We start from the raw sequence: 21,281 nt of genomic DNA on the forward strand, positions 1-21,281 counted from the left end.
CATGAGAACAGTGATGGAAACCACATACAAGGGCAAGCAGCTAGCCTTAGGGGGATGTGGATAGAGTGACAAAAACAGGAAGAAAAAACTAAGAAAGAAAGAAAAATAAAGAGCTCTGACACATCGGAAGGACTGATTCATCAGTAAGTCTGGCGCTGGAGACCTCATGGATGGATAACAACAGAGAAAAAAAAAAGGAGGAAAATTCTGGATAGTGATGTAGTTTATTGTGCACAGGAAAATGTGGCAGGATGCAGCAGGGAAATGTTTTTTTTATAGCAGAGAGGGATTTAGGTCAGACAACACAGCAACAAGGTTTTGGAAACATTTCCCTGTTGCTAGATTAGTGCACATACAAGTGCACATACTTGATGACATGTGAAATGTTTGCCTTGTAAACATGAGAAATTGGACAGATTGGACAATTCGCTGGAAGAGTTTGTATCATGTTCATTGGAAAAAAACATTCTCTGAAGCTGTGTTTTTCTGTTAAGTCAATATTTGTTTTGTAATGATTACATGAGCAGATTGATGAGATATCTCACCTTTGGCAAATGACAGATGGGTCATCATAGGACAAAACTCTAAAATGACATGTCATCGTGCATGCGAAATTGCTCAACAGCGAAAGCACTTAACATGTTACAGCGTGAAGATGAACATTGTGTGCTTTCTGATATCACCTTCCTGTTTTTAAGCAGGCTCATATTGGTTGGGTGAAATGTCAAACCTAAAGCCTGACCTTGTATCAGTTCAATCTTGCCCAACAGATATACTCTATGTCTCGATGAGACAAATAACTGTTCCGTATCCTCCGTTCACATCTAAATGTCCTTTGCCATGATGCTGAAGGCTGTGGAGACGCAGAGAACAGTAGCTGCTGATATGAGTTGTGGCTTATGGTTAGAGCCTGTTGCTGCAGATAAATCTTGTGGTTAATTGTTCTGCTGACAGGAAGCTTTTACAGAACACTGGTAGCTTTTGCAAAGAGATAAGCTGCAATAAATTGGCAGAAAGGACAAAAAGGGGGTAATTAGGTGAATGTTTTTCAACTTTTCTTTGTTCAGAGAAAGTGTTTGGATCAGAACTGCAACTTTTTACCCTGCTCCATATTCACAATACATTACACAGCTTCGCAACCGGTTTTAATGGGAGGCTGAAGGACAACTGAACTGAACATTTTCAAAGCAAATGTTGACACATTGACACTTTAAAAAGCAGATCATAGCCTGTATTCAAGCTAATCATGGCTGCTCCCTAAACAAATGTTTGAAAAAAATCCCCAATTCCCGTTTATCTCCATGATAAATCCTTTGGAAAATCCTCCACCCTGCAGCCACCCTTTTTTGGAGTTTCTCTCTTTCATTTCTAAAAGTAAAATTTTATGTGATGTAAGAAAATATCATAACATAAATAATATGCTTCTGTTAGCTACGTTGAAGCTGCACACTCATGAGAAAAAAATGTTGCTGTTCTGTATTGCTTTAACAACTGCCACGTCTAATTAAAATTATTTAATTCTTAACACCAAAACCTAATCTGCATTGTCATAGTATGTCACACATGCTGCAAACGTAAAGGTCTGCAAAATGTGCACATGTTGAATAAATCTAATATGCATACATATATCCCACAGGTTAAAGTTTTTGTTTGCTGTTTTGTTTCAATTTGGAGGAATTTGACAAAAGTGAAGGTTGTCTTGCAGAGTGCTTCTCAACAGATAAGGTTTTCAGAAGCAAGGACGTAACGAGAGAGATAGTGGCTCCCCACATGTTGATTGAGAGACTCAGCGGGCTGTCGGGTGAGAAAGAAGGACAGAGAAAACTAAAAAGACCGACAGAGGAGATGAAAACAGAGAGAACAACAAGCTACTCTGTTCATCAGAGCTATTTTTAGCGCAGGGCTCATTATGTGATGCCACTATTTTTCCTCCACAGTAGCTGGAGCTCCGCTATGGCAACACAAGCTTTAATGACTTATGTGAATGCTTCCAGTTGCCTCTGAGTGTATGTATGCAAGTATGTGTGTGTGTGTCCCTTTGCCCTTTTATGGCACACTGCCAAGAAATAAACAGAGCTGTCTATCAGTCTCCTCTGTGGACGATCTTCAAAGAATCACATGCACACACAATCTGTTTCTCTCTCTGTTCTTGACGCACACACACACACACACACACACACACACACACACACACACACAGTCATGTTTCCATCACTTCAGAGGACATTACATTGACTTACATTCATTTCCTAGAGACTCATCCTAACCCCAACCCTTAGCCTAACCTTAACATAACCCTAAACTAACCTTAACTTTAAACCAAGTCTTCAACCTAAAATGAATGATTTACATTAAAGGGACTTGCTTTTTGTCCCCATAAGAGAGGCGAGTCCCCAAAACACGACTGTGTAAACAGATTTACATCCCCACAACATGAGGAATACCTGGACCACACACACACACACACAAACTGATTGCATGACACACTACTTTCTGTTTCTATTTCTGTTAAATTTGATCATAAAAACAACTGGCCCAAGTTTGCTGACAAGGAAAGACATTTAACACAGTCGCAACATGACCGTGTAACAGATCTACATCCCCACAACATGAGGAATACCTGGACCACACACACACACACACACACTAAATGCATGACACACTACTTTCTGTTTCTATTTTCTGTTAAATTAGATCATAAAAACAACTGGCCCAAGTTTCCTGACAAGGAAAAACATTTGTTATGACTTCCTGGTAGCAGAAGTAGGTCAATTGTGTTCAAAATTAAAAACAATGAAGGAAATGCTACCTACTGTATAGATCTCACAATGATAAAATCCAAAGCAGGTGCTTCTGATGCACCAGTTGGGTAAGTACTGTACAGAAGAAAAGCAATACATTCCTGGAAACACAAAACATTTCAAAGTATTTATATAAGATTTAAAAATAAGACTATCACATATCAACATGAGTCAACTGCATTTAGCAGCAGCACAAACTGCAAGTAATAATAAACTTTTGATATGAGTAATCATCCACTTCTTACTCTCTGAAACTGTCAGATATAACACAGTAACAACTAAATCTTTTTCATTTTCTGCCTGGAAGCTCTTTCCTGGGAAAATTCCTCAAGTGCAAAGGAAGTGATGCATCTAAGCCTTTCTTTTTTTTCAACAAACAAACAGCACAGGAACTGTGGGTAGTTAGCATAAGCAGTGATAGATATCATGGTCGGATGAAAAAAGAAAGTTGCACCACCCACGCACCTTCAAACTATGTCCCAATACATATTGCATACTAATTCCTGTTTTGAGTATGTAGCGTGTTTATACTGGACGTGTGAAAAAAGTAACCACTGACCGCTCATTTCTTGCTTCATTGTACTTTGTTGTCATGTTGTTGCCACGCTCCCAGAACTCAGTGAGTTATTACAACTGACATGATGGCCAAAACTACAAAAATAAGAACTTCAGTTGTAATGAAGCAGAGTTTGATTTGCATTTTAAAAAACCATAATATATACAAATATGTAATAACGTGAGGGGTTTGCAGACCATGTGTGGACCATGTGTGGACCATGTGCACTGACTGCACGTGTATGAAAAAGTCCTTGTACACACACACTCAGTGCAGTATAAACAGACTCTCATCCACCCTGCTGTCCTCGTGTGTTTTGGAATACCTATATCAGTATGTATATGTGTATATGAATGACTATATCAGGGCCTTTACTACTGTAGTGATTCCTAGTCTGTTGTGTCGGCCTCTCTTTATCAGACAACCCTTGATGAGCTGAAATGTGCAGTAAATCATACGACTTCTTCCCACTGCAGTTTTTTTCACTTTGGTGCATTTTCAGTTTTGCAGCTAAAAGTTTAAAAGTGAGTTTAAGTGAGTCAGACTTTTTTTAAGAGAAGCAATAAAAACTTCTCCACCTGTGACCTCTAGCCTGTTTTAAATAATGAAACTACGGCCTGAGGAGAATCATTGACATCCTGCATCAAACTGAAGAGCAGCTTCAGCAAAAGCTTTGATACTAAGGTTGAATGTTTTGCTCTTATTACTTCCCAGGAATACTCTTTTTCTGAGATTTCTCACCCTTTTATGACTGAAATTAAGTTATAAAACATACTGCCTATTATGAATCAGAACATGGTGTGTATTCTTTTTGGTGTGTACTCTTCTTTTTGTTGTTATTCTTTAATATCTGTGAGATTACATGGTGATATTTTTGGATAAAAATTAAAATTTTTCTTTGTGGTAAAAAAGAAAGGACAATATCACCCGTACGTATGTGAGTTTTTCTATGGGAGTGTATATTAGTGTATATATTTTTAGTGCGGATCTGAAGGAGAATCTGCCACATGCTACCACTTCAGTGAGGATTTCATACAGTTTTTTGGCAAGAGCTTGGTTTTAGATGATGATTTGTTGACACGCGACACGTTGCTCCCCCTGCTGAATGTTCGTGCACTCTGCTTGCATGTATGATTAAGTCATCTGCACATTTGGTCATGTTCTGTTGACATTTATGTAACCGAATGTTGCCACATAAGTGAAATATAAGTTGGCATTTTACCATGAAAAGTGTTTGGAGGAAACAGCTGCAGGCTGAAAAGTTAATCCTGTTTCATTATCCTGATAATTGCAATTAAAGGTTTGTGTGACTTGGAGAAGGTATAAAGTAGGAAGGTAGCAATTACAGTCAACTTTGGCACAAGAACATGCAGATGCACATATGCAAAAAATCCCAGGTTACTGCAAGGTAACTGCAGTTATTGTTCCTGGTAAGAAGTAAAAGATTTTTGCAAAAAATCCCAGTAGATACCAGGATCTCATCTCCTGGGCTTCACCATAGTCCATACCCAAAACCCCATGGATGACGTATAATACAAAAACCCACCACATGCACACAGATGTTGGCACAGCAGGATGGCATCGGGCCAAAACTCCTGATATCTACAGTTGGCTCTTGGCCGGTACGGCACGTTTCTCTGCCGCTTTGTTTTGACAGGGCACATGACTGAATGTGGAGCGAAAACCGATTACAGCACTCACGGCTCCACAGCGGTTCTACAGCACGTTTAAAAATAGCAACAGGCGTTCCCTGGAAGCAGAGAGGGACAGAGCTGTGTGTGTGTGTGTGTGTTTCTGTGGGCGACTGACACTTTTTTTTGTGAGTGTGAGTGTGTGTGAGTTAGTGTGTGATTATTGGGTTTGCGTCAGAATGTGTGTAGCCATGTGTGTTCTTAGATTTAGGCGGGTTAATTGTGGCTAGAAAATGGAAAATGCTCAACATTGCAATTCTGGTCCAGATCCTGGTTTATTTCTGGCACTGTATAGTCGAGACGTGCCATCTAGTCTCATTAAGACGCACACACACACACAAGTTTACTTAAGTCACCTTTTGGGGTATTTACATAGACTTAGACTCATTTCCTGGAGACTTACCCTAACCCTAACCATAACCACTGACCCAAAAATCAGTGTTTTACCAATTGGGGACACAGCTTTTATCCCCAGTTGCACAAACTGTCCTCGATCAACTGGTCTTCAGTCTGGTTTGTGTCCCCGAAAGGGACTTAAGTCATACTCACCCACACACACACACATGCATGCATGCACACACACACACTTGCCTTTTAATAAAATCCAGACCATGCCTTCCCTGTTCTCTACCCAGTTAGCGAAGCCACAATGAGACAGGATCCTGTCAAATTACAACTTTAGGAGCCGCTCCCTCCCCTTCAGGTCAGCCTCTCTCTTCCTGTCCCACACCAGCTGCTGTACAGTCACTGCCGCTCAATGGCAGTGGTATCCAGATGTTTTACTGTATTTTTAAAGACTTAAAATCTGATCAAAAATGCTCTGTGAAGACACATTTCTTTTGCTGTCTGTTACAGTAAACATTATGTCTCTGCACTCATATGAGCTCTACATTCACATTAGGCAGCTGCAGTCAAACCAAAGTCTACTGCTGTTGGCCACTGAGCAGCTCTGACCCTTGACCTTTTGATTATTAGCTGCTTGTGATGTTCATTATTCAGCCAGTTACGCTCTTTGAGCTGCATTGGAGGAGTTTTAACAAAATTTAAAATATAAAGACATTGATGTTATATTTCGAAGTGGCCGTTCAGCGTCCACTAATGATCCTGACCTCTGGTGGAATGCAAGCTTTGACCTCTTGACCTTTAACCTCTGCTGGGCTGATAAGAGACGGCTGTTGGTGATAGTAGCTCAAACACAGCGCCCTGCCGACGCTGTGAATGTGGTCGCTGACTGACGTGCTCAACAGAACACACACAAACACCGGCAGATGGACTCACAATCAGACACACACTCTCTCTTGTGCGCAGACACACACACACACCCACACCATCGGTGATAAATAGTTGAGGTCGCTGACTGAAGTGTACATAAACACACTTATCCCCTCGTTTAAATGCTCCTGATTAGCTTTGCTTTCTCAGCTCCCTGTCTGACTCCTCCAGCAGAGAACAAGAGAGCAAATGCGCTTTCTCTTCCTTTCTCCCCCGCGGCGCTTTCAGACACATTATGAGCATGACAATGTCATTCAAGTCATCATTGCTCAGTGGCCTTTTGAAGGGGATGCTTATCACATTGTTGCCATTGTTGATACTTTACATATCTATCTCTGTTTTGGGACATAGGCAAAGCAAGTTTACTTGTACATAATCGTTCCAATACAGAGTCTATTTAAAGAGCTTTACATAAGGTTACATTTACATAAAGTTTCAGTGCAGTAGTAGTGCAGAAATGCAGAAGAGAAAATGAATCAGTCAAAGAAAAACAGGAAAAGTTTGTCATTTAGATTTGAAAGTGGCTAAAGTAGCATAGTAGCTAAATGCAGACTGTTTGGTTGTGACTTGAGGTACTAAGGGAACTACTAGGTTTATATTTTTTCAGGCATATCAGATTAACATGAACAGCAACAGCCACTATGGCTGAACAGACAAAGAGATTGGTGCCTATATTAACTGCATCAACAGAAAGTCAGAGGAAGGGGATTGCAGCACTGCCCACAGTGGGAGACTGACATGTGATCTCTAGTGAGTTCAGTGCAGAAACACCACAGAAATCAATGGCAAACATCCCAGAGAGAGGCAAACATTTACATGGACATTTAAGATGTTAGCTGTATAAGCCTATGAATAAGTTCATTCACTGTAGCTGCCCTGAATAGTAGGAGTTGAATAAGGAGTAGCTGCAGGAAGTGATGTTTTCTATCCAGCCAATTCTTTGCTCCACCTTGTCAAGCTGTCAGACACATTGCTGCCAGGTCTGATGAGGTCAGGGGTGTAAAGCCCCCTAAGAGGGCTTAACTGATGGGGCGGATATGAACATATATAAAATGCTTTTGTCTGGTTAGTGACATTATTGCCTTGGCTGTGTGGTAGCAGGGGGGCAATGTGATTGATTGGATGGATTTGGATGAATGACAAAAGTAGAATTAACATTATTAACAATAATAACAGTAAGTAGTGGTAACAATTACTCATATTTGTGTTATATCACCTTTAAAGTTGTGATGCACAAGCCAACGAGCTACTACTACAACAATTATAGGGATCAGTACCAGTATCTCTTACCTGCTGAACAAAACAACACCAAAAACTGTTTCAGCAGAGATGACAGACCATCTACAAAAATGCATGAACGAGCCCCCACATGCTGCCTGCAACTTGCCAACTGATGTACTGCACGTGATCATTTTCCTTTCAGTAACTAATCTAGCTCCAATGACTAGTCCATGTCTCTCTGTGCAGTCAAAGGGTCAAACGTGACCACATTTACTTGGGGAAAGAATGTTGCTCACATGATTTGAGGACGACTTTTGCATGTACTGTCATAGTCATTACCCGAAGGCATTTTTTCATCCCAAATCTTCCCGGAATATTCATAGAGTCAGCTTTGGGATGCTCATATGATATTTTTCCCCCAGTGTTTAGAAGAAGTCTCTAAACATCGGTCGATTAAGTTAGAAATGGTGCCAAAGATGTATGTAAACATTTCCTGGCAGTGTGATGACCCAGTGTGATTACATCAACAATTCTGAAGTGACTCCATACACACAGTGACACTGTCTGTCAATGAATGCAAACATTTTGTCAAACAAACACTGAAGAGAGAACATCAAGCAGCATAAATCTGTATGAACAAACTTTTGGACTCGACTCAGTAACTTGTTCACAATGAAAAGTTAAAGCTGCAAAACCATTTTTGCACTTTCTGATGACTAAAACAGGGCTCACATTTAGGGATAATACTGCAGAAATGCACGGTAAAAGACATTCTTGATTTCTTTTTTTTTGGGGGGGGGGGGGGGGGGGGGGGGGGGGTATGGTAGACTAAAGCTGTGCAGTATTGTTTGGGAAAAGACAATTAGAAGATGACCTTTGTTTGGAGATGTCGTTGTCTAGCTGATGAGGTCATGAGGGTCAGCTTGTACACTTATACAACAGGCAGTTGTATAAGTGTGAAAAGGTGTAATTAAGTGTGGCTAGTCTCTGCAAAACCCTCTAGATTACACATTAGATTACATTTGAAATTTGATTCAAGTTAGAGAGAGATTGTAATTACAGGTAAAATAAGCCACATTAAAATCAGAGATACTAGATGCCTATTGACCACCTTAACATCCACATCTTTACTTTCTACCTCCCTACACGATGCACTACTACTTCCTGCATTGGAACTGAAGTTGGATGTAAATCCAACAAGTACTAATTCAACGACAAAATATGTTGGTGGACACATGGAAATGTTTTCTGATCTGATGGCCCTGTCAGCAGTAATCGGCATTTGCCTGTGTCTTCCATACAAATCATACAATAAATATGTTTTATGATGTTATGATTAAGTTTCGGCACAAAATCCCCTGGTTAGGATTAGGTAAAGATCATGGTTTGTGTTAATATTAGTACTTCCTTTCTATGTGGACATCCTATGTCACTCTTATAACATCCCCTTATTTCCTCTTTTGCTCTCATTATAATTGCTACGGCCACTAGAGGGCTTTGTCTCTTGAACGTAAACACACTGTATGTGCTTTTGGGAGGCTTACTTAAACAACTGGCCCTGTTTTTTATTTGTAACACAGTCTAAATTTTGTGCTACAGAATCGTCCAACGTGAACTTAATTTGTAGTTATAGTGGGCTGGTTAGTTACTATTCATCAAGGTTAGGTCAGGCTGTGGGTTAAAAGGGCACTAAAAGGTCACAGGTTTGATCCCAGTTGCAGAAATTTGTCCTGCTAATGTGTCTTTGAGCGAGGCACTAAAAACCCCTACCTGTAGACTTTCAAACCTGATACACCACTCCAGCAGACTTAGAGTTTATGTAATACCTTGCAATGTGAAATATAAGTATGATATATAATAAAAGGTTAAATTCTTCAGGCTAATCAAAGCGTTTGTTTCGACCTGCTGGGAGCACCAGATGGGTGGAGTTTACTGCAATATGACAAGTAGTGTCAGGTAAAGATGTAAGATGTGTCATCATTTGCATATCTTGAATAGCTTGCTTTTCAGAATATTCTTTACACCCTTGAGTCATTTAGAGGAGGAACAAATTAGCATTCTGACATTTTGTGTTTTGGGGAATGTAGCAGAGCCAGGAAATACATCAGGACAGTGAATATCTGCTTCATTTTCTGGGTATTTAAACAGTGAGGGAAATATGACACTAATGAAAGACTGATCTTACAGGAGCCTTTCGCTGCAGTTCACCAATGTGTCCACATGTCCCAGAAAATCCCAGTATTATCTCATGAAGCGGCTGATTGTCTGAACTAAACTCCTAGGCTCACACAGGACCTCTGCTGCTCTCACATGGAAACCCTGTTTTGTTGAACCTGCTGCTGACACCAGCACGACCCCTCGACTAAAGCCTAAACAATCCTTTCAGCCCTGAGGAAATAACTTAACTTGTCTCGCTGCATCCTCTGAGTGACTGTTGTCTCTGGTGAACACATATTTACACCAAACACACGTGCATTCACACACACGCACAAGAAGACACACATTATTTGATTTAAGAACCAAGATGAGATAAAATTGCAAGCACAGGAAAAATAATTAAACTTGATTATTATTATTTCATTTTTTTATATGTTGCAAAAAAAAAGAAATAAAAATAAAAGCAAACAAAAAGAAAAACACAAACAACTTAAAAGTATAGATACAAAAAAGAAAAAGCCTTTAAATGTCTATAAAGAGTGAAAAAGAATGTTATATTTCCACATCCACACACTGCTTTATTATGTGACACTGTGACATAAAGTCGGGATAAGATGGTCACAACAAAAACAACAACAACAACAATAAAGCACAAGCACGCACATGGCAGTGTGTCAATAGCATCCCTGACTCTGGGGGAGATTGCACTAATCAGATTAGCGGGGTTAGAGGGTCTGGAAGGAGGAGGATGGGTCTGTTGTGTGTGTGTGTGTGTGTGTGTGTGCACGCTCAACAAGAGAGCAGATGTAACAGACCAACCGCCAGGCTCAGACGGTCTGTTTCTCTGACGGTCTGTATCTCCTGTCTGACTGACTGACTGACTGAATGATCGCCTGTCTCCGTGTTTGTCTCAGATGGGTGGGGAATGGTGACGAGTTGTGAACAAAACCAGAAGTATCAGAAACTGTTGGTCAAAGGGGCAAGTTGCAGCAACTTACAGGGTCAGTGTATTCAAAACACTTCACAAGATTTTGTCTTATCTTGGGTGGTCTCTACAGACACGCAGATAGTTTTGGTTTCATTCGGGTTTTGAGAAAAGAAATAGTTCCCATAAAATTTGTTGCCAGCAAGATCTGTGGACTAGCTGGGACATTGTTTCTGGAAATACACACTACTGATGAGTTCCTGAGGTGGAGGAATGTGACTTGACCTGAAAATCTGACTGATTTTGATCTGAAGGAGATGCAGCTGCTCACACAACATTCTAGATGGATGTCCATGTGAATATTCAGCAGTTCTCAGGTGCTTCTGAAGTGGTGTAAACACCTCTGATGAAGAGAAAGATAGGTCTGTTGGAATTTCAGAAGCTGGAATAACATTTGTTTGGATTCTCTAACCTGACAGGATGACAGATGATCTAAACTGTCCAATAAACCAGAAGCTTGTTCGTCACAAGACTGTAATTAACAAGCCCTGGTTGCAATTTGGTAATTTGAACCAAAACTAACCAAATTAAACTTTCCCTCTTTGGCTCAAACCAAAGAAAACAATCAAGGTTACAGCTTTCAAGACAATATTTAAAAAAGCCTTGATGTGATGAAAACCCAACTGTTTGGTACTTTGAAGAGCTTTAAACAAGCCCAGAAAATCTCATAACACTTGAGCCAGGTTTGGTAGGGGCAGTGGTCAGCTAACCCACGGTTTCCACCTCCAACACAATGTTGTTTAGATGTCTTCCCTCCTTCTCCTCCACCTGAGTCACTCCCTCTCACCGCAGGCTTTGTCTCAGTCTGGTTCACCCCGGCAGCCTCCGTCTGTCTCCTCCACATGTCTCCACGGCCTGATGTGCCTCTGCCTCTCTGTGCGCCACAATGTTTAGACAAACTGAAAGAGACAGAGACACACTGACTGTGACGAAGAGTGATGCTAAAATTTCCGCCTTCTCATTCTGTATACCAAGCCCCGATGTTTGTGTCAGAGGCTTTAAAGAGTGGATCCATAAATCCCCAAGGGGGTAAACAACAGATGATGGACCCAAAATGAGAAGACAAGAATAGTGGAAATGAAAACATGTCTTCACTCTCAGATTTATTGACATGAATGCATCAGTATACTCTTAACAGTGAAATAACTTTGTGCAATGATTTTTAAACTAATAAAGGCTTCTGTGGTTTCTTAACCACACAAACGGATCATAAAAGGTCAATCAAACTAATGTTAGGATTTTAATATGGTTCTTCAGGACTGTCCCCATCACAAATATGACAACATTAATCTTTTGCTCACTTAAAACAAATGATATTTACATATTCCTGACATGCAGCGTCTTGTGGCCGTACGAATAATAACTGTTGTCTCTGAGAGGCAGAGAGGCGTGACGTTGTTGCAGCACAGCAAAGCTCTTGGGTGTAGAAGGCATCTGTCTTTACCACAGTTTGCATCTCGAAAAGCAATGTTGGTTCCTTTTAATAATGATCAAAATTTTTCCTAACCGCTACCCAGTAGTTTTATATGCCTAAACTTAACCAATCCTTAACCACTGAGGTGGCAGAAAACAGTCATGTGGATCATTTTTGGAAATTTTCTAATGCTTTTGGAAGGCCAGCAATGTGTTGACTGTTTTCAGTAATATGTGTAAGGCTTTCCTATTTGAAATGCAGTAATTACATTACAATTACTTATCTCAGTAATGTTCTGTCTGGGAAATTTGATGGAGGCTTGATATCAGTCTGGTCTGTGTGCGCACAGTGGACAGACTGCAGGGTGAACGTGCTAGCCTGGTGCAGGGGTTGCAGGTGTGGAGAGGCGTTTCCCCCCCCCACACCTTTTTCCACACAAAGATAAGATCTAACAAACATCCCAGAATTAGAACACAGAAAAACATTTTATTTCCTGAATAGATGTAATTTTTTCCTGAATTTGTACATACCTCAAACATTTGTCGCCCAGAAACCTCGGGATTATGCTGTTCAGATTTATAGGAGAAAAAAAGGAAACAGTGGCTCTTTATTTTTGGCAGGCGACGTGGACGTCTGACTTCTTAAAGTAGCTGTGGCAGCGGTGATGGAGGTGGAGGCCTCCAAACTGGGTTTGGCGGATGCTGTTTTGGATCACGGCATCTCCCTCTCTGCTTGAAACATCTCATCCGTCACACATCCATCCATCTCTCTCTCGATGCATCCATCCATCATCCAGCTATCCACTAGAACCTCTAAAACTGCTCATCACACCCTTGCGGCCTCTCCTCAACCTCCCCATACATGAGCGTGTTTGTTTTCAAAGGAGGGAGGGCAGAGTGCTCTTTAAATAGATACTCAGCTATGTATAGGCTGTGTGTGTGTGTGTGCATGGAAGTGTATGTATGTGTGTGTGTTTGCAGTGCAAAGTGCAACCCTAACACCTCAACCATACACAGGCAAGAATACAGCCTTCATGTTGAATGTAGAGCTCCTGTCAGAGCTCTGGACACACTCCAGCTCATTCTGTCTCCCTGGAATTGGCTGTTTGCCGTCCAAGTTGATACTCTCCTCGGCTTCAGGTTTTCAAAAGCCAGACTCCCAGGGCATGACGGAGACATTCCCTTTCAGACACACTTAAAAGGAAATGTCAGATGATATTCACGAGGGCACATATTGATTGTCTGACTTTTATTTAAGGGTGAATCACCAGTGCAGATTAGACTTGTCATCATTCCCTGACCTGGAGTCAGTTGCTTGGTTCAGGTTTGAGGAGAATCTGTTAGAATCTGTCAGTATTTGGCTGCAGTCAGACAGAGAGGTGTGGTTTTAACTTATCAAGGAGAGATGTGTTGTTTTGCTATGGATACTGAGAGAAAACCCATATACAGTTTTTACTGTCGCAACCCGGCGTCTTTCAGTGACAGAGTGGAACATTTAGGAGCTAGAAACCAAACAGTGCAGTGCAGTGGCAGTCATGGTCAAGCGGTGGCGTTTCCAACCACAGCTCTGACACACCCTTAATTTAGTCTTGCTTTTTGCTTTGGATCCCTCCAGATAGGCTACTCCTGACAAACAGCAGGAAAGAAAAACAGTCATTTCACCCTAAAATCCAGGGAACGTGAAGTGCAATTTCAGTTCAAGAGCAAATGTGACTTGGCCACGCTGGACCCTCGATTAAAAGGATGATTTAGTTGCAGAGTGAAGGAATGTAGTTTTCTGTGAAACAACATTTGAAGCCGTTCTGCAGACTGAAGCCCCATCAGTATTCGCTGGCTGCTGGCACATGCAGCTTGTGATATGATCAAAGGGGATGACCGAGCACTGTCAATGTTCTTATCATCATATGCATGCCACTTTTCAGGGGACTGATAAGATGGAACAATTGTTGCATACCTTTGTGTTTGTGCAGAGGAGACAATGATCTGCAATAGGCTGTGGAAAATGATCCACTTAAGTGGATACTTTTAAAAATTTGGAGCATTTTTGCAGTATTAGACAATCAGACACACAAACGCAGCCTCATCTCTCTGTCTGTTAACAAGACATCGTGAAATCTCGTGAATAGATTTAAAGAAATGTTGATTTTCGTAGTTGTCCACTTCCAGGTTAACATTTAAGTCTGAACTGTGAAACCAGTGGACATAGAGATTTAACCCCAAATCCTAAAACTGAGTTCGCGGGATCAACAGATCTTCATTAACTTCAATTTTGATGGAGTTTGCGCCCTCCGATCGCCAGACATTTGAAAGTAAACACTCCCACCCAGTTTCCCTACAGTGAGGTATACTGTAACTAAAAGGCAAATGTGTCATGCGTCATGGCTATGTACAAAAAAAATACTGTGGACATTCCTCCTCATCAGTCATGTTATTCTTGGCCCTGAGTATGCATTCTTACACCTGGCCTGGACCCTCTGCAAACCGCTTTCCTCTAGTATGAGAACAGTCAGCTTCTATATGGCTCTGAGTGCCAGACAAGGAAAACATATGATGGGCCCTTCACATAAAAACACGCACAAGTAGGTAAACCGACAAGCTCAAGAGTCAAACCAAAGCATGCTTTTAGATACAGGAGGTGTGTCAAGACGTGCAGATCAAGTCAAGACCAGAAGTTGGTTCTGGCTTCAAAATAATAGGGGCAAATTTGACACGATGGATAAAAAGACGATCATGGTGTCGCGTGTAGTGTGTTTGGTCAGGTTCACAATCAACAGTAATGGCTGTGAAGTATTATGAGGTACAGATTATTATTCATTTCCACAGACAGCAAACAGTCTGAAACTCTTCAACAGGTGGTGACTGAGCAAGATATATATAGTAGATATATAGTATATAGTATATAGATATATAGTATATAGTATATAGATATATAGTATAGTATATAGTATATAGTATATATAGTATAGTATATAGTATATAGATATATAGTATAGTATATAGTATATAGTATATATAGTATAGTATATAGTATAAGTAGAATCTTACATTTATTTTAGCTCTTGCAGTCATTTTATTATTACCGTGCAACAACTCAATCCATCAGAATTCACTCAGCACAAAGCACCACTAACAAACATCACACCATATATAAATGTGCCAACATCTTGCAAACATTATAAAAATCACAAGCAGAAATGATAGACTTTCTTGTTGTTGCTAGTTAGTTTTTATTTTTTGCAGGTTTTTTATTGCTATGCCTTTGTAGCAAAATTATAAAGGCGCACATAATTTTGAGGCTCTATATTCCAGTCTCCGCTCGGGGATGAGTGTTTCTCTTTTTATAGTCTTACAAGCTATTACTTCTAAAAGCATAATGAAGAGATTTGATAGTAAATCTGCCATTTGTTATATCCTGCTCCTCTTTTTTTTTTTTAAATGGCATGAATACATTGTTCAGGCAAACTTCATATTGAACTTATGTGTTCACAACATTGAGAGGTGTAATCACTTTTATATGAGTCCAAAAACACTACAAACATTGATCAATAATCTTCCCCGTTTATCTTCACTTTGTATTCTTCATGTTAACTTTGCATGACACCTACAAACGTCAATGTCCGTTTCATAAACACTAGTTTGTTTTGAAAAGTCAGAGCGGATGTTGCGTGTTTCATCACCGCTGACTTTACAACATTAGTGTGTGTAGAGGCGGACCGGAGTCGCGGCGCTCAGAACAAACAGCGCTCGGACAGAGACAGTCACAGTGAGGAGCACAGTACGCACGCTTCACCTCCTCTTCCTCTGGATCAACTCCTCTCCATCATGGACTCTCCTCGGGCTCGTGCCCTGCTCTCCGCCGGATAAACTTTGGATACTCGTATGATGGGAATATACAGTCGGTGCGCTCCGGCCCGTGGATCTATACAGCCTTGATGGAAACCATGTCACCGCAGCAGGGGACGATGGGACAGAACAGGTCCGACTCTCTGACTGGAGAGAGCAAGGCGCTTCCCGACAATAAAAAGGTACCAGTGACGTTTCTCTGTCGGACTGTTGCTGCTGCTGGAGTATTGACTCTGGACACAGTTTGCGCCCTGACGCGCGCGTTTCAGCGCAGTGAGTAGCCCGGTGCGCTCATTAAGGATAAATTAGTTTATTCCAATTACACTCCCATAAGGTGTGAACCTGGTATTTTACGGTGGCAGTGTCATAGTCCAATAATTTCTTACAAGGATTTATGGTAGTCTGGTGTTTATATTTCAGGAGTGAAGACTGAATAGAAAAGACATTTTCCCTTATAAAATCTCCATATTATTTGCTTTAATGACATGCTTTCCTATCATTTGTTATTGGATTAAATTGTTATTTTTTCGTCAATGTTCTTCTAAACCTGCAGTTGTTTGGCATCCAAGTCAGTGAGTTTTTTGACTGGATAATGATGAAGTTGTTGGTGAGAGCTCCGGTGTGGCTCTGACTGGGTTGTGTTTTAACGAACAGACATTTATCTGACTGAAAACTATTTTTTTAAGTAGACAGTCTGTTGCATGTTGTTTAGGTTGTTAGGTTACTTTATTCTGACTTCATTAAACAGATTTTTAACTAAGAAAAAAAAACCCGTTAAAATCAGCGCATTCCAGTTTAGATCTGACTGATCTCCGGTTGGTTTGTGGGTTTTTTGAATAAAGGAGAGTTTAGCAGAGCTGAGCAGTCGAAAAGTTCACCACATAACAGAAGAGGATCATTTGCTGATAGCGATTATTTGTTAATCAGACTAACTGGAGTCACCACGCAAACACAGGAAAGATTCCTGCGCTCATTCTTCACTCATAACACAAAACAAAGCAACAAGGATAATGATAATAATATTATTATTAATAATTAAAAAAATGGAAAAATATATATTTAGATGAATCTGATGAGATCCTTCACTTCCGACTTTCATGTAAATGCAGATTACAAGACTGTAATTTAATTCTTGTATTCTTTTGACTCCAGATTAGGTCATTGACACTGTTACAGTAGATAGAGGAGGTGATTCCTCAGCAGCTCATCAGAGATCTTGTAGTAAACAGCGCCCCCCTCCAGCGCTTCTTTAAAAAGGTTGGAGCCGCATCTTCCAGACAGGCCAAAAAATGCAACAAGGAAAAATTAACAAACAAGGTAAACCATGAAATCTGTTGGATGATCATGACTCAGACGACCGCTAACACACACAAAACCAGTGATATCCACGGATGAGCCTTTTCTGATGATTATGCTTTTTATGCTGAATGATGCAAGAAAGAAAATGAAGTGAAAACAGTGTGAGGTTGAGCAGCTCCTTGACAAGAAGCTTGTAATGGAGTTGTAATGACTTATTCACCTAACCAACCTTGATCTATTCACTGTGTAAACTTGGCTACAGAGTAACTTTAAAATCAATGCATGATGGTTTGGAGTCATACAGCAATTCGCTATAGATAATATTCCGTGTCATGTAATTTATGTGGATACTGATATGCTGCAATCCTCCAATATTTGCAAATATTTTCACTCACAACACATTCCAATAGAGTTGCATGTTTTTTGGAATTTACGACATGTAATATTGTATGTAATTCCTTTCTGTGATGTTAAAATGTTGTTTCACACATCTACAGATGTTGCTGCTGCGGTTGTTTTTTCTGAGCAGCTGCTGCTCTTTGGCCTGTTTTGGAAAGTTTTGCTCTCTCCTTAGCTTTGAAGAGAAGTTTTTTTGAAACTGGAGCTGTGCTTTATCATCACTTACTGAGAAAGTCCGTGAATGTCGAATTTCCACATACCTCCCTTTATTCAGGAGTTTGTCTCAGGAGATTGTTTGTGTCAAAAGATTGATGGTCAATTTGAGATGCACTTGGCATGCATGGCAGATGAATGCATAACACGCATGCATGCATTCTGTACTATGCAATCTGTCTTCATACAGCACAGTAACCTAACATTGATGTTTTCTTTTTAAGTTAGTGCCAACAGCCTCGCCTTTCTTTTTGGTTTCTGCGCACAGTCAGCATAATTTGAGACATAAGGGCTAGTTTTTCTTTTTCACAAGAAGCCTCATTGTTATTTCATCATGCCAGGCGGAGTGTTTTTATATCAACGCTGCATGCGTCCTGTCAATCACCTCACACCTGCAGGAAGAACAAACATGTCACTTTACGAATGTTACTGTAGCCTTTGAGCCTAATTCCTCAGAAATTTGCCAACCACTTCGTCAGCCTGAAGAGCGGTTCAGTTTAGGTCAGGTTTGTCACAGTGGCATCGAAATTTCAAATACAGCGTAAAGCATCTGGTGATTTGAACGTGAGTCAAATTCCTCTTTCGATACACAGTTTAAATTCTTGAGGTGAGGAAGGTTACCATAAGTCATCATAAAATTAATTTAGGAAGCAAAGTCTAATTTCATTTCTGTCTGTGCTATTGAATTAAAAAAAAAAGTTTCCCTGACTGAATGACTGTTGTGTATGTTGGGAGGGTATGTGTGTGGGGGGCGTTGGTGGGGGAGCAGATCACATGATTTTGGTATGTTTTAAATAGATTAGGGTTAAATGAAATAGCTGCAGTGGCCACAGAGATTCCTCTCATATTTTAGTGAGGGAGCTTACAGTTTATCATGTTACAGTGAGAATATATGAAGGATCATAAATATTGTGCAACAGCCAGAAAACATATTTCACTTCTTTTTCACCACTTCAGTCTCCCTCTGTTACTTATTCTACTGGCAGCGTCCATCTTTAACCATTTAGCTCACTTCCTCTTTTCCCTGTTTACTGCTGGCACTTCTCTTTTTCTTTTTATCCCCCCCTCCTCCTCCTCCCCCTTCCTGACATACAAACACAGTCACACACATTACTGGAGTTTTGTTTCTCTCTCAGCCTGTATTTCCTGTACTGACCACAGCCAACAGCCAGCCTCCATGAGTGCCGACTGTGTTATTTGCAATTTGTCTCCTTCTCCATAACAATTATGTTATTTGTCATGGAATGTCAAATGGTGCAAACCTTCAGTCAGCACTTGCGTTGACCCATCTCTTCTCTCTTTCTCTGACTGTGTAGAAGATGAAGACCTTGGCCCAGAGACGACAGTCGGCTCCCTCACTGGTCATCAGCAAAGCACTTACCAGATCGAAAAGCACATCCAGGTATGAGCAAACACACACACACACACACACACACACACACACACACACCCAGTCTGCTTCCAAATGAAAGTGCTGCTTTGGTACTGAAATCATTGTTGGCCTGTAGTTCCTCAATGGAGCGAAGATTTGGCTTTACAGATGTAGCTGCTGCAGAGTGCATCACTGGAAGAGAGTTTAACCTCGTTATGCAAGTTTTACTGCATGCTTTCAGGGGAATTTGTAGTTTGTTGTTTACCAGTTTCTTCCTTGTTCTGTGTTAACTTCTGTAGCCTGTCGCTAATGAGGCATACTTAATAAAGTGTTTATGTGTTTTAACTTTAGTGACTTTAGTGTGTTGCAAGGTTGTGAAATCCCTTTTGGTGGTTTATATCCTCCGCCAGCATGACACTTGTGTCTTTTCACTTAACACTTCTTCATTGCTGCAGAACATCTGGACCAATATTCATTTACCAACATTTTTTTTTTTGAAGATTGTTCAAAGACGCCTTTATTAATAACTTTCCAACATTTGTGATGATCTCAGATGACAAATGAAAAGTGAGGAACCCATTAGCGTTCTCTCAGTGATTCAGCCCAGAAACACTGACCCGGGGAATTATAGCAGTGATAGCACAGAGATTAGAGAGGAAACAGGCTGCAGGTTAAAATCACCAGACTGGCTGGAAAATCTGATGTAGAAAGAGAGCAGAAGTGGGAGGTTGTGCTTCCTCTCTATGCAGCCCCGAGGGTTACACTGTCTCTGGACAAATACAGATTACAAAATGAAAAAAAAAAATGTTTTAAACTGACTTGAGTGGATGTTTTCACAAGTCTCAGACATTTCTCCCGCATTGCTGTAAATGCTTTTCAAACATCAAAACTAAAACTCATTCATGGCTTAGAGGGGGCTTAAATGCTTACTGTACCTCTCCTAGAGCTATCAGACGTTTCATCACCCTTGTATCGTACAAATCCCTTCCTCTTCCTTTAACAGGGTCGGAAATAAGTCATTACAAACCACTTGGGGAGAGTATTTGTTTACTAGAGTCTTTGCTTGCCCAGTCTTGTATACTGTGTTCAAGTTGTTGCCAGTGCTAAGTGATTGAGGGCAATGCATGAACCTTTAACACTTATTACAGAAAACCAAACTTGAAGTTGAATCAACAATGTGACACGGAAGTGTTATTAGGATTCCTTTAGGAATGCCATGGAGGTCTTTCTGGATGCAAATGCCTGGTGATGAGATTTGACGTGGCATGTTTATGATGTGTGTGCATGCTGATGGCAGTTACTGGTGTCTGTAGCTGTTTGCAGAGGGAGATCAGGCTGGGCTGCAGCACGAACTGTGAAATTGGACCATTTAGACCGGTTTGAGCAAAGCACTCAACACTGTTAAATAGGTCATTGCTCTCGGGGCAGTGTGTGTGTGTGTGTGTGCAAGAGAAAGTTAAAAAGACAACTCACATATTCTGTTTTCAGGCACAGACAAAGGCAGAGACAGGCAGACTATTGAGCGAAAGACAAATAGAGGCTGACTGACAGAGTCGCTTAGTCTGACCAGTGTGTGTGTGTGTGTCTGACAAGTCTTGCGAGGGACGGAGCCAGGGCTTGACACTCTCAGCTGTCACCCTTAACCTTTGACCTCTCATCAGGAAGTGTGGGGGCCAGTAGATGTCACCTGAGGTCAACACCTCCCATGTCAGTGAGTGTGTGAGGTGTTCATTGATGTCCGGATGTGGATATGTGTGTACAGGGGGTAATACCAGGGGAGAGATGGGAAATAATAGCGGTCAGGTGGCTCAGAAATGTGAAAGGTCACAGCTGATGGTGATTGTTGTGAATTTCCTACAATGCACACTTTCATTTCTTCTCATCATTTTTTGGAAACAGGCAGTTACTTTTCTTTCTTGTATGCATTTTTGTATGGTTAAAGCTTTTTAGACCATCTCTAAGCTTTGGTAGCTGTAGTCTAATAGGCATAACACCCAAAAGTCCCATTAATACAGTTATAATGGACACATGAGTTCCTGCCAACAATACTTGGCTGTGG

At 40.7% G+C, this 21,281-nt stretch overlaps 1 protein-coding gene across 1 annotated transcript in view; it reads left to right on the forward strand.

The window, feature by feature from the left end:
- Nucleotides 1-15,816: 15,816 nt before the first annotated feature.
- Nucleotides 15,817-21,281, forward strand: part of arhgap20 (Rho GTPase activating protein 20) — a 36,227-nt gene continuing 30,762 nt past the window's right edge. Inside the window, exons 1-2 of the mRNA XM_067604369.1 lie at nt 15,817-16,121; nt 19,167-19,252. Coding sequence (XP_067460470.1) covers nt 16,029-16,121; nt 19,167-19,252 — 179 coding nt within the window. The 5' untranslated portion in view covers nt 15,817-16,028. The remainder of the gene's footprint in view (nt 16,122-19,166; nt 19,253-21,281) is intronic.

Source organism: Thunnus thynnus, chromosome 11, assembly GCF_963924715.1.
Source record: "Thunnus thynnus chromosome 11, fThuThy2.1, whole genome shotgun sequence".
In the NCBI taxonomy this organism is placed as follows: Eukaryota; Metazoa; Chordata; class Actinopteri; order Scombriformes; family Scombridae; genus Thunnus; species Thunnus thynnus.